The sequence below is a fragment of the Silene latifolia genome, chromosome 11 (genome assembly GCF_048544455.1).
Source record: "Silene latifolia isolate original U9 population chromosome 11, ASM4854445v1, whole genome shotgun sequence".
Lineage (NCBI taxonomy): Eukaryota > Viridiplantae > Streptophyta > Magnoliopsida > Caryophyllales > Caryophyllaceae > Silene > Silene latifolia.
In genome coordinates this window covers 178,888,670-178,903,648 of record NC_133536.1, presented here as the reverse complement: position 1 = coordinate 178,903,648, position 14,979 = coordinate 178,888,670, and the positions used below count along the sequence as shown (strand labels likewise).

The window sequence follows — 14,979 nt, the reverse complement described above, 5'->3', positions numbered from 1 at the left end:
CCCTTTACTACTACATATCTAGTAGTCTAACATAAGTGATCAGTTATAAACTATGACACTCCAAATTATTCGACCAATGTGAGATAATAAATTTTACTTTTGAAGCAACACTTCCAACACCTCGTACTCAATCGAAATCTAACTTCAAGTTTCAAATCATTTTCCACAACACAATCAGATTCGCGGACTTTTCGTCGACATGTTCATAAATAAATCACCCAGGAAAAACCGTAAGGAAGCTTGCTACGAAATTTGACAGGCATAAACTAAGCTTGGAATAAACATGAATCTCTTCACAAACTTTTCGAAAACAAAGAATTTAAGACAACAAAAACAATCGAACAAGACAACCAAGCAAATCTGTAAATTTTTGTAACAATCCTAATCATACTAACCCTAATCTTCTTAATCTAATCATGATGATTATGCACGACTCTCTAATATAACCATATGATAATTTGAGAGATTAAAAGATGATAATCATAATTAGAAAGTAAAGGTTTACTCACAATTAGAATATGCTAGATTAGAAGCTAGAAGAATTTCCCCCAAATCGATTTGATGAAGAACAAAGCCAAACTCATAGATGACTAGGATATGGAAGAGTGTGAGACGATGTTTAGAAACTTACTTAGGGTTTAAAATGACATTTATCAGAATGTTTAAGGCGTAATAATAATATAACACACGATTAAAACAATTAAGAAAACCGTCAAATCTGAACCGTTCTACTCGGTCAAGTGCACTCGGTCGAGTGACACCCACACGACCGAGTACCAACCAACTACTCGACCTAGTACTTCAACTAAAAATATGGAGTATTACAGTCTTTCGTCCTTAAAATGAAATTCGTCCTTAAAGTTCGCACATACACTACTTCAAACAAAAGCTACTCCACCACACTCTCATCATGCCACCAACATCGTCTCACTAACAAACGACTCACTAACAAATACACAACCACTGCCATTCACCATGCAAGGATAACTATCAACATAAATTATTACATTCTACCCTCCTTAACATGAACTTCATCCCTGAAGTTCGCTCATGCACAAAACAGTCACCACTTCAAACCGTTCAACATTATCACAACTTTACTCAGTGGCTCCATTGATTTCAAATACGTAATACCACGAGTACAACAAATACGTTAGCGACCTCAAACCACAAGTCCATCCTTTATTCTACAATTAAGACACAAAACCTTAAAGTATACCACAAAATGTAGAACTATCACCGCATCCTGGCATCCTACCCCTCTTAAGATAAATGTTACGTCCTCGTAACCCAACCATCACTAGATCCTTCACGTTTATTTAATTACCACAATCCCGTCTCACTAATGGTCGATCACTCACCTTAACCTTTTTTTCCTCAATATGCCAACAAAGGATACGAACTAATTGCAGCTTCTATCTCAATACGTCACATGCTTTGCTAACTACTTGTCATTACTAAGTAATAAATGATTTATTGAAATCAATTTCCAAAAGTACTCCAACGATTAAGCCTTATTAACAACATATCTATGAAAATATGACAACATAAAAACCACAGCTGAAATTCATATTCATAACATACTCTACTCTCTCAACCACATGTCGAAAATTAAAGGAAACAACAATGTTAAAACATGACACCAATCCAGATGAAAATAATAGGATGAACAGAATATTTCAAAATTCGTTTCTCAACCATTGCTTCTCCTCCACCACAACCGATGACGGCATCACAACACCGCCACCAACAGCCGCGCCGCAGCGCGAAGTTACCAAGATCGCAACACAAAGTACCGTGCCTGGATCGCAACCTAGAACACAACAGCCACTTCGATATTTATTGCAAACACTGTCCCAGTACAACATCCTTGACAAGGAATAAGAACAGCCTTCCAACTCATCCCAACCATCCATATGGCTAACCTCTTCAGAACGCTTGACTTTCCATTTAATGACATTACACCGAGCCACTAGGGCAACACCATGACACAACCATCATTCGTATCACTACCCTCTTACACTCACATTAAATATAACAATCTCCTTTTCGATTATCAGTTACCATTCCAAATAACGAACTCCACAAGATAAACCAACAAAATTATCTTAATATCTATTTTAATTCCGCCCTTGACTACTTTACCACCTAAGTCATCCTAATAACAACCACAAGCCACCAAGCACTTATAACCATACCTCATATTGCCACCAAAATACCGCTGAAAGTCATTAAACACTTTACATGATTCTCCACCTAGCTTACCTATAAAGCTTCTCCTACATGAAAATCCCACAATAACTTATCGTCTCATAAATTTTTAAATGATTTTTTTCCCTCATTTCATTCTAACCCCTCCTCATACTCTTTTTCTTGCTAACCCCCTTCCTTACAATACTTGATTCACATTGATTCTTATATTCACACCACACCCGCTAACAATTGTCTTAATTATTTTCTCACTATCTCAATAATACAAATGTCCACAATTTGTCAACTATAATTCCCAAATTATATTAAACAATGATCTCTCTGAACTTACCACCCAAAACTCATTCATATGTCCAGCAATCAACGATATCAGTCCTTACTCATTTGCATCATTCTTTAATATCCCCAGAAAACCGAAATTCACCTTATGACGTTACCTTCCCAAAGAACTTACACAAACTAGGTCATCCACCTCTTAGTAATACAAATTACTAAGCATAACACATACGTACAAACCCATATTCTGCCATATATATAACCATCATTACATCACTCATCCCAAAACTTGTTCTTTGACTAAATAAGATCATCTACTTCACTTCCTCTTTGCACTTACCTATCACAATCATATATGACCACATATACTTCTCACCAAAACTAGACCAATCATGAGATGACGTTGCCCACATTGTAGAATCCGTCTACCTCAAGCATTAAGACCAAAATACAAGTAAATCAACGCATTAAGAAACAAAAAAATGTTATTTAAATAAATATGACATCCAAATAGACCAAAAGACAAGTATAAGACCATAACCGAGCCACTCGGTCAAGTGCTCAATCTACTCGGTCGAGTAGAGGAGGTCAGAAGCACCGCTAGCAGGTATTCGAGTTGCTCGGTTGAGTAAAAAGGTTCACTCGATCGAGTAGGGGTCGCCCGGTAAAGTACAAAGGTCCACTCGGTCGAGTACGGGGTACTCGGTCAAGTATCAGTTCTCAGCAATGTCCAGTTTTCATAAAACGGTCATATCTCACTAGTTTCTTGGCCATTTTGGGCGTGTGACATACCGTTAGAATCGTAAAAGAACAAGCTATCACTTGCAATTATAATCACATCAATATCATTCCTAAAACTCGACTTATGATAGTTTTAAGACAGCCCTTCCATAATCAGACTTCATACAGATCAAATTTCCTTAACAAAATAACTTAAACATTAACAATGCAAATAATAGCAACTCAACACTCTTAAAACCAATACCCAAAGTGAACCTTTATCATACGAACATATAAATTAAACACAACATGCCGCACTACATCCACTTTATATCTTTCACTCCATTTCCATATACTCCACATCATGATACTTCGCCTTTTTGTAGCATACACAAATTCACTTTATACGTACATACAAACACACATATTCACAACGATCTACTTGACAAACCTCGTAGTGACCGGCTCGAGGTTGTAAGGGTAATTTTGCGGTTTTAGGACGTCTCCCAAACCTTTGCGGCAGCTTCAAACCATTCCTACTCGAGTTCATTTTATTTAGACGCTCTACTTCATTTTGTTCATTGGTTTTAGGTTCCAAAATCGTCGCTCTGATACCACTTTATAACACTCACATTTACCAAAGAGCCTTTAGCAAGACCTTCCTTATCAAATAAGGGAGTTACCATCTCGGCTGCCCGAGGTAGAGTATATCAAATAGACCATAAAAGAATATTTAATGAAAGTAAATAAAAGTTTAGTCGATACAAACCACAATACCAAAAACCCAAAACTGAAATACAAATCCAAGAAAAAGTGATCATCTAATGTAGACACAACAACGGAAGCTAGCTAGACTCGGCGATCATCCCATCCATCCCGTGATAAGCTCAATCAACCAAAACCTGCTAGATATCTGCTCACCATCCCCTACTGGATCACCGCAAGTTTTGCAACAACAAAAGGGGTCACTCAACTGCACAATAAAACACAACTACAATAACAACAATAAACCATCCAATTCAACTGTAACAATACAATCTCCAACCTCCAATTACATTATCTGAACCGCAGCCCAGATCTGCCAGGTTACCAATCGCAATAGGTACCTACACCGCTAGTGGGAGACTACGGCTTTGCCACCTAAGCCTTGCTCATCGCAACGAGCGATCCTAGATCATAAATGTGCACATCCCCCTTGTGACGGGAGCCACAAGGGGCGAACATGGGGGTGAAAACCATCTCCCGACAATGGCTCTACAATCAATACCAATGATACCAATAATACCAAGTCACCACAATACTATCACAATAGGAAATCATTTAATCACCACATCACTAAACAACAATCGTCCAAAGGACTGAGTTGGGAAACCCTGCCTTTTAGCAATACTCCGATCATAAGCAGACAATTATGGTCCTCCCCAAATAAATCACCTACGTAACATAATTATGTGTAATTACTACATGATCAATCAACTAACCATCTACATAGCCTAGACTCATCATGACTTAGTAGTAATCTCAACTTAAAGACCAATCTCGACTTTTCCTGACTTTCCACCACAGGACAGACTCACTATAAAATGCATAACTAATTCCAGAAAAATCCAATAGATGCAAGACCAATTGGGTTGGAACCCCCTAACTCTTCGCTCAAACTCTTATCCAAAGTAATTTTCCCAAATTCCAAACTTATCAAGGGTTTCCAAACCGATTTTCAAAAGCTGACAGAATCCGACGCACAAAAAGTAAAAATTCATAAAACGGCTTTAAAACATCATTTCTGGGAAATTCCAAATCCTATTGTCATCTAGACTCTTCAAATATGATGTAAGAAAAATATTTGTACTCAATAGAAATTTAAGTTAAGGTTCATAACCATTTTCCACAACACAATCAGATTCGCGGAATTTTCGGCGACAGGTTCACAAATAAATCACCCAAGACAAACCGTATGGAAGCTTACTACGAAATTTGACAGACATGAATTAGGCTTGGAATAAACATGAGTCTTTTCACAAACCTTTCAAAAACAAAGATTTAAGACAGCAAAAACAATAGAACAAGACAACCTAACAAATCTCTAACTTGCTGTAACAATCCTAATCATACTAACCCTAATCATGTTAATCTAATCAATGATGATTATACACGACTCTCTAATATAACCATATTATAATTTGAGACATTAAAAGATGATAATCATAATTAGAAAGTAAAGGTTTACTCACAATTAGAATATGCTAGATTAGAAGCTAGAAGAATTTCCCCCAAATCGATTCGATGAAGAACAAAGCCAAACTCATAGATGATTAAGATATGGGAGAGTGTGAGAAGATGTTTAGAAACTGACTTAGGGTTAAAAATGACGTTGATAAGAATGTTTAAGGCGTAATTATAATATAACACACGATTAAAACAATTAAGAAAACTCTCAACCCTGAACCGTTCTACACGGTCAAGTGCACTCGGTCGAGTGACACCCACACGACCGATTACCAACCAACTAATCGATCGAGTACTTCAACTAAAAGTATGAAGTATTACAGTCTTTCCTCCTTAAAATGAAATTCATCCACGAAGTTCGCACATATACTTTGGTCGGGACTATATATTTTCGGTAACTTGTCGTTAGGAGCACCTAGACCAAAACACAATTTATAGCTTCACAAACAACTCTACAATTAGTAAAGAGGCAAGTAAAGGTCGGATCCCAAGGGAGGGGAATTGAGATGAGATTTCTATTGCAACTAGTGGTGTCTTAGGGGTGTCACAATTGGGGTTGATGTAGAAGATCGCTAAACTAAATAGCAATGAAAGTAAACAAGCAAGATGAATTAAAAGGGTTGTAAACAATTAAATCATGAGAGATAAACTAGAGAGAGAAAAGCTCTAAAATTCAGGAAACCTAAAATCATGACATCCGTTAAACACAATAACTGTTTTTCGCCTTTACAAAAAAATTCATCTTCATCTTCAGTTGCTGGTGCTAAGAATGCGTTGCTAGGTAGTACTAGAGCAGGCTCTTCACAGCTGGGACCTAAAGTTCCTACCTTTAGGGGTCCTACTACTGCAGAAGCCACAAAGGTGCGATCTTTACATGATATGCATGGGATTCATGTTCTTAACCTGTCTGAGGAAGAAAAGGGCAATTCTCAGGATGGATGGGTGCTTAGAAGAAATGGTAAAGATCAACCGGTCATGGAACCTATTGCATAGGAGGAAGAGTTGGTGGAGCTGCTTCAGTTTACGTCAGAGGACATACAACCTGAGGTAGAATTTTGGAAAAACTCTGTCTTTTGTTATGTTTTAGGCTCTAATCCGCCATGGAAGCTTATTGAGGACTATGTCTATGATGTTTGGGGAAATTTTGGCGTTGACAGAGTGTCATTCTTGGATAATGGAATCTTTCTTGTTAGGTTTACTAAACAGGGTAGTAGGGATGCTTTGTTAAAATCTGGGTATTATTTGTTTGATAATAAGCCCATAGTTATTAAACCCTGGGAAGTTTCATCTGAATTAGAGAAGGGTAAGGTTAATGTGGTCCCTGTTTGGATTCGTCTTGCTGGTATACCACTTAAATTCTGGGGGAGATGCCTGCCTATGATAGCTGGTCTTATGGGGAACTTTGTTCAATTGGATGGACCTACTGTTGATAAAGTTCAGTTAAGCTATGCGAGGGTTTTGGTAGATATGAAAATGGATCAGTGTTTGCCTGATGTGGTTAAGTTTCTAGACGAACATGGCAAGGTGATTAATGTTTCTGTTTCTTATGAGGGGAAACCTATCACCTGTACCAGTTGTACTGGTATAGGTCATCTTGCTACACAGTGTAGGAAGCCTGGTCCTAAAAAAGGGAAGAAGCTGATTCAAGGAAGTGTACCTAAACCCAAAAATATTCCACAACAGATTTGGAGGCCTGTACAAAGAGCTCAGTCTGGTGTTCAGTCTCCTACTATTCTTACACCTGAGGCTTTCCCTCCATTGGGTCAGGTTAAAAGGACTCATGTTGTCAAATCTACACCTGCTAAGCAGATTATAAGGATCAATAGGCAAGGGGGGTTGAATGGTATCAGATTGTGTGGGAGATTTAGCCCATATACCTTTGCTGATGTTTTGGTAAGTAATGCTACTCCTGGAGGGGGAGTGGCTGAGAGTGGTAAGGACCCTCCAGTAACCATATCTGATGCATAGTATTGGATTCTGGAATGTTAGGGGTCTTAATGACCTGAATAAGCAGAAAATGGTCAAGTGGTTTATGCACAACAATGGAGTTGGCCTTTTTGGATTGCTAGAAACTAAGCTGAAGCCTAGTAATTTACTAAAGAGACCTACTTCTATTTGTGATGGGTGGAGTGTGACTACTAACTGCAGGTGGCATAAAGGGGGGAGAATCTGGTTCTTTTGGAAATCTAATTGTTTTGATATACAGTTCTTGGCTTATAATGCACAGTATATCCATATGTTTGTCCAGTCTCAAACTGATGATAGGAAGTTTTATTTGACGATGATTTATACTTCTAATGATTTACATGAAAAGGTGAAGCTGTGGGATTTTCTTAAACAAGTGGCTACTAATTGTACTGATCCTTGGCTCTGGCTTGGTGATTTTAACACTGTTCTATCTCCTGTTGAAAGACTTGGTGGACACACTACTGAGATTGAAATGGAACAATTTCAAGAATTTGTCTCTTTATGCTGTATGGATGATATTTCAGCTACAGGGGCACTTTACACCTGGTCTAATAAGCAGGCTGCCTCTGATAAAGTTTATAGCAGATTGGACAGGGCAATGGGGAATCTTGAATGGATGGCTATGAATGGTGATTATATTGCTCATTTTCATCCTGGGGGTCTTTTTTATCACTGTCCCTGTACTGTGGTGCATAGGAATGCAGACTTAGGAGGAAAAAGAAGCTTTAAATATTTTAATATGTGGGGTAAGCTGCAGATTTCAAATCAAGTGTGCTTAGTGTATGGAGGAGAGCTTATCCTGGTACCAAAATGTTTGGAATAATTAAAAAGCTAAAAGCTCTTAAACCTATTCTTAAGAAATTAAATAGTGCTTGCTTCTCTAATATAGAGAACACAACTGCTATTGCAAGTTTGGCTTTAACTAATGTTCAGCAAGCTCTGGTTGACAATCCCGCGGATCTGAATCTTCTGCAACAAGAGTTGGATTTAGCTTGTGATCTTAAGGAGCTTACTGTGGCTAGAGATAGCTTCTTATCTCAGAAAGCTAAAATCCAGTGGTCCATTGAGGGGGACTTAAATACTGCTTGCTTTCATCAGGCTATTAAAAAGAGAATTATGATGAATAAGGTATTTCAGATTAATGATAAAGATGGGAGACTCTGTACTGAGGGAGCTGATATCCAGGAAGGTTTTTTGGACTATTATCAGACTTTGTTGGGTTCCCATACTCAGACTATTGTTGTACAACAACATGTTGTTACTAGAGGTCCTTGCTGTACTGATGAACACTGGATCATTTTAGCCCAGCCAGTCACTCTGGAGGAAGTTAAGCAGAGCATCTTCAGTATTCCTAATGATAAATCTTCTGGTCCTGATGGCTACTCAAGCCAATTTTTTAAGGACTCTTGGGATATTGTTGGTGATGAGGTTAGTGCTGCTATTATTAATTTCTTTGATGTTGGGAGGTTGTTGACACAGGTTAACTCTACTATTATCACTTTAATTCCTAAATTGAATAGACCTACAAGTGTGAAGCATTTCAGACCTATCTCATGTTGTAATGTCATCTATAAGGCAATTTCTAAGATAATGTGTAATAGACTAGCAAGGGTTTTACCTGATATAATTAGTAAGAATCAAGGTGCTTTTGTTAAGGGGAGGATTATTCTTGAAAATATTCTCATTTGTCGAGACTTGGTGAGATTGTATAATAGAGGAATGGTCTCACCTAGGTGTATGTTCAAACTTGACTTACAGAAGGCCTATGATTCTATTGAGTGGCACTTTGTGGATCAAATTCTACAAGCTCTTAAATTCCCTGATCATTTTAGGAAGTTGGTTATGCTTTGTATTACTACTCCTTCTTATACCCTCAATTTAAATGGTTCTCAGTTTGGATTTTTTCATGGCAAAAGGGGATTGAGACAAGGAGATCCTATTTCTCCTCTACTCTGCTGTATTTGTATGGAATACCTGACGAGGGTCATGGAGTATGCTACTAGAAGATGGTACTTTAGATATCATCCTCTTTGCAAGAACTTAAAGCTCACCCATCTTCTATTTGCTGATGATTTACTTATGTTCTGTAAGGGTGATATCAAGTCCATTATGCTTCTACTGAGGGCCCTATCTACCTTCTCTGCAACTTCTGGGTTGAAGGTTAATGCCTCTAAGTCAGAGGTTGTGATTAATGGGGTCTCTGATATAGTGAGAATGGATGTGGTTCAGGTCTCAGGTTTTCAGCAAGGGGTATTACCTTTTAAATATTTAGGGGTGCCCATCCAACCTGGAAGACTGTCTAAAGCAAATTGTCATATTCTTCTGGACAAGATTGTGCATAATATTAGAGGTATTGGTGCAAAGAAGTTAAGCTATGCTGGAAGGCTTGTGTTAATTAACTCTGTGTTGAATACTCTCCATAATTATTAGGCTTCTATATTTCTTATCCCTAAAGGAGTTATAAGAAGAATTGAAGCCATTTGCAGGAATTTCTTTTGGAGTGGGGAGTCTGAATATCACAGGGTTCCTCTGATTGCTTGGGAGAAAGTTTGTTTCATGAAGAAGGAAGGTGGACTTAATATAAAACGTGTTGAGGTGTGGAATATAGCTACTGTTGGCAAACTAGTTAACTGGTTACATACTAAGGCTGATAGATTATGGGTGCTTTGGATTGACCATGTCTATCTAAAGGGAGCAGACTGGCAAACATATCAACCTCCTCCTGATTCCAACTGGAACTGGAGGAATATATGTAAAGTTAAGGAGGTACTGAATTCTGGTTTTGTGGGTGGTCACTGCCAGTTAGATGCCAGGGGTTACTCAATTCAGGTTGGTTACCACTGGTTGCAGGGCTCACACCCCCTTGTCCATTGGTATAGGATGTTTAGGATTCTTGGAACATACCTAAGCATTCGTTAGTTGGTTGGATGATTAGTCATCATGGACTGTAGACTAGGGATAAGATGTTCCAGTTGCAGATCAGTGATAGTAGCAGTTGTGTGAATTGTGCCCAAGCTGTTGAAACACACGAGCATCTGTTTGGTAGCTGTGTGTATAGTCTGCAGATTATTGCTGGAATTGAACACTGGCTGGGCATGAGTTTGGCAGGTTCTAATCTGAACTGTACTCAAATGCAGAAGAAAGTTGTGAGACTGGCTCTTATGGCTACTTGGTACTTTATTTGGAAACAAAGGAATGAGTGTAGGCTCTCTTTGACACTAGATGCACCAAAGAGGGTGATTATGGAGGTTCAATCTATAGTTAAGGCGCAAATTCTACAGAAACTTCAGAATTTTATGCCTAATAGGAATAGGGAATGGGTTCATAGCTTAAGTATTCCAATTTAATTTGTAAAGCTTTGTAGCCTTATGCAATTTGATAAGAGTATTAGTGGTGTAATAGTGTTTTATTATTAATGAAAAGCTTACATTCTACCCAAAAAAAAAAAGGGTTGTAAACAATTGATAAAAAGCACTAGGGTGTCATGGAGTCATAGGGGATTCATGGGAATTGATCATAGAAACATGTTCTCAAATTATAAGCAAGAAATTATTGTTGTGATGGATCGAGTTGGTTTATATCTTACAATCCTAGGAAAGTTTGGGTCCCGGAGCCGAATCGATCAGATTGTACAACACCTACAAGTCGACTTAGTCTTCCCTACTCAACAACATGCATGGTCTAATGAGACTCGAGTTGGTTTATGTCTTAAAAGTCTCATTGAAAAGATAGGTGATGGGTAAAAAATGCAAGGATTGATAGGCTCACATTTCATCAAACATAACATGTGCATGAGTTGAGATCACAACAAGAAAGCAAATAACTTATGAAAGCATATTAATTTAAGCATGAATCATTCCCCATGTTGGTTTCCCCTAATTACCCATTAACCCTAGCTAAGGAACTACTCACTCATTATCATGTTGAACATGCTAGCAAGGTTGTCAATCATACCAACAAAGTGAAACATGATAAATAAATGAAAGTAATTAACAATAATTAAAAAGGGATTAAGAGAATTATACCTACTAATGATTCCAATAATAAAGCAAAGAATAAAAGAAGTACTTGATGCTTGATTGGAAGGTTGTCAATCTCCCAATAATAACCCCAATAATCTTCAATTACCCAAAATAAAAGATGAACAAGAGAGAGATTAAGTAAATAAAACTTGTATTAAACATTGATTAATTGTTGATTACAATATTAAAGAGAGATTTAATTGATATTAACTACACTAAAGATTGCTAAGAAGAACATGCTCTTCTAATTAGACTAATGGGGTATTTATAGTGTGGATTAGGTGTAGGAATTAGGGTTAACTAAGGGCTTAAATGACGATTAGTCCCTACTTAAGGAAACGCCGGTCTTTTTGGAAGGATGGGCATCTTTCTTGAAGCTTGAAGAAACGAAATTGGTCTGCCTTGGAATCCGGGCGTCTTTAGCACGGGACGGGCGGATTCGGTGGTCTCTGCCCGGGCGTCTTGTGGAGAAGACAGGCGTCTTCTGGAGCTGCTGCCCGGGCGTCTTGTGGAGAAGACAGACGGATTGTGGTGATGGAGACGGGCGTCTTCTGGGGAAGATGCACGGATTGCTGGGCAGACTGCTTTTTTCTTTTTTCTTCCTTTTTCTTCATAAAATCCTTGGGGATTTCCTCGGGGATGCAAGGATCTTTTCTCATCATTGCCCATCTACTATAGTATGTACAATGGCCTTCTAATCTTGTCTATCCTTGATGCTTGGTCATTGAATTCAATCAATTTAGTCTCGTTTTGCCATGAAAATGCAAGGTTTGCACTCCTTTCCTACCAAGGGATCAAAACCTCAAAGAATACGCAGAAAAAAGAACTAAAGACAATAAATGACCCAAATATGCACTAAAAAGCATGGGAACAAGGCTAATTCGGGGACTAAATATGTTCTAATGATGGTCACATCAAATATCCCCAAACCGAACCTTTGCTCGTCCCGAGTAAAGAGGTGACAAAGACTAGGACCATTATTTAAACTAACCTAATAACATAGCCGACATGAGACAATTAGAGGGTCTCACTCTGCCCCTTCAACTCACAATAAGACAACCGTGAGGTAGGATGCCTTCTTGCAAGGCAAGGTGGGTCTTGCCAAAATGGCGACACATCCAAACATTAAGCACACAAAATCAAATAATGGATGCATCTACAAAAGAATAGCCACTTTCCTCATCTAAGTGGCGGAAATTATCTACAAGGGAAGCAATTCAAGGGTACACACTCCTTCATAGATGCAATTTCTTCAAACTACTAAGCCTAGAAGGATACCAATAAATCACCTCCAAGTTGTGTCAAGCTAGGGTACCTTTGTCCTCAATCGTTAAATGCTTTTGTCAAGAGTAGACTCCCTTTGGTGTTAGAAACACTGGAGGATCGCGGAATTCCCTCTCTTGCCTAGACAAGAAGAAGGGTCGTCCCCTCTCTACCATGCACAAAAATGGATACGATGGATAAAGGGATCGATAGATATTTGAGTTTCACTTTGGGAGTTTGCTTTTGTTTTTGTTTTTCCCCCCAATTTCTTGTGGCATATAACATTTGAGAACACTTTCTTGCCATTTCTTTTTGATTTTTGGCATTTCAATACTTGCCAACTTTCAACTTTTGCATTTTCTTTTGAACATTTTCAAAGTCACCCCATATGTAGTGAGGGTGCCTTATATTTGAAGCATAGGAGTTTATTTTTGCTCCTCTTTTCTTTTGATGCATTTTGCAAACTTTTTTTTCTTTTCTTTTCATTTCTTGAACTAAAATTTGAATAATTTTTGTGCCCATTCCCTTTGATGACAAAATGTGGTAGAACATGGATGAATGATGGTTGCATGGTTTCAAGGGTCACCTTGGAATAAACGGTAGCCAAGGAGTTATCACACCACAAGGTACTCTTGACTAGGCCTTAAACCATGGGTCAAAGGATACTAGCATGATACGTCCTAGGGTGTTTTACAAGTATTCTAACAAGCAAAGTCTTAAGAAGAAAAAGCATCTACTAGGGCCTATATACACTTGTCAAGCTTCCCAAGTAGACGGTTTCGCAAAATTTTCTAACATGCAACTACATGCCAGGATGCAACTAATATATAAACATCCTAATGCAAATGATTCTACCAACTAATATGATATATAAACTAAATGCAAGTCCTAAGTTCACATTGTTATACCGCGTCAATCAAAATAAAGCCACATAGTCATTAACATAAAGAGTAAAAAGGAGATTAGAAAGATCATACCATGCGGTCTTCAATATCCTCATGTCTCGGATGTGGTGTAGTCGATCAATGTGAACAAGGATGAAACAAACACAATATATACAACAATATATACATGACTACATTACAAAGGAAATGAATTTGTTTTTGGTTTTTCAATTTTTCAAATTTTTATGGTTTTTTTAAATTTTTCAATTTTTTGGATTTTTGAATAAAAGTTAAGTTAGAATTCCCCATCCCCACACTAATATGGGCATTGTCCTCAATGGCCAAAATGACGGGAAATCATGCAAACATGATGCATGAATTCTACACTAAATGCAAGCTACACTAATCTACACTACATGATGCATGATTTTTTGTTTATGACGGAGAGCGTAATTTAGATTACCTCCCGTTGCGTGCATGTACTTCCCCAAACCGAGTTAGACATTATTTCTAATGTCCTAAGGTTGGGTGTAGTTCATGCACACAAGATGCAATGCATGAAACTAAATTTGTCATTTTGGATTTTCAAAAATGGGAACAATGAAATAAGAACACCTCAATGGGGCCGAGGTGTTAGTCCTCTATGTTGCTAGGACTACTCCAACCATGATCAAGATAAAGTAAATAAAACAAAGAAAGAAGTAGACAAACCTCGAGAGGGTAGGAGCCTCCAATGCTTGCTAATCTTCCACCATATCATCATTATCATCACCTTCCTCAATAGAAGTAGACTCATCACCACTTTCCTCTTCACTTTCTTGTTCACTTTGTTCATCATCCTCTTCTTCTTCTTCACTAGCCTCTTCATCAATGCTATCAACAACCGCATCACCGACAACCTCATCGTCACCCGGAATCTCACCTCTAGATACACTCGGAAAGAAGACTTCCCTATCCGCCCAACTAGGCAAAGGACATGAAGGATCACGTACTCCTTGCCTAGCTAAATTAAGGAGGGGTGGATATTGGGCTAAGTAAGCATCTTCCTGATCCTTAAAAGCTTGCTTGTGCATCTCTTGCATAAGAAGAGTCATATAATCTTTGCTTGCTTCAACACCTTCGGGTTTGAACTCTTGGTACTTGAAAGGATAAGGTGGTGTGACAATGGAAGAGGAGGGCATTTCAATTTCACCCCTTTGTTGTCGGATGATGTATTCGGCTTCTTTTGAGAGGGGATGGAGGTAGTTGGTCTGATGGACACTCAAACGACAAATCTTAGAAGGCAAAGTAAAAGATCTAGCCTCACTAGTGAGCCACCCATATTTGGTGTCAAGAGGGTTATGAGTAACCCACTTGTACTTGTTAATCATAACATCCAAATCAATGAGATGACCACCCTTTTTCGCCAT

At 38.2% G+C, this 14,979-nt stretch overlaps 1 protein-coding gene across 1 annotated transcript; it reads left to right on the top strand.

The window, feature by feature from the left end:
- Nucleotides 1-7,450: 7,450 nt before the first annotated feature.
- LOC141614416 (uncharacterized) lies at nt 7,451-10,748 on the top strand. Its single transcript, XM_074433163.1, has 4 exons — nt 7,451-8,060; nt 8,159-9,651; nt 9,832-10,230; nt 10,353-10,748. Exons 1-4 carry the CDS (start codon nt 7,451-7,453, stop codon nt 10,746-10,748), a joined length of 2,898 nt encoding a protein of 965 aa, XP_074289264.1.
- The last annotated feature ends 4,231 nt before the right edge of the window (nt 10,749-14,979 follow it).

Excerpts from the sequence above, each read along its gene's own strand:
- LOC141614416 (XM_074433163.1), top strand. The coding sequence starts at position 7,451 with ATGGTCAAGTGGTTTATGCACAACAATGGAGTTGGCCTTTTTGGATTG. Across the intron at positions 8,061-8,158 it reads TGCTCATTTTCATCCTGGGG|ATTTCAAATCAAGTGTGCTT; the intron begins GTCTTTTTTATC and ends GGTAAGCTGCAG. Across the intron at positions 10,231-10,352 it reads CCAGGGGTTACTCAATTCAG|ACTAGGGATAAGATGTTCCA; the intron begins GTTGGTTACCAC and ends CATGGACTGTAG.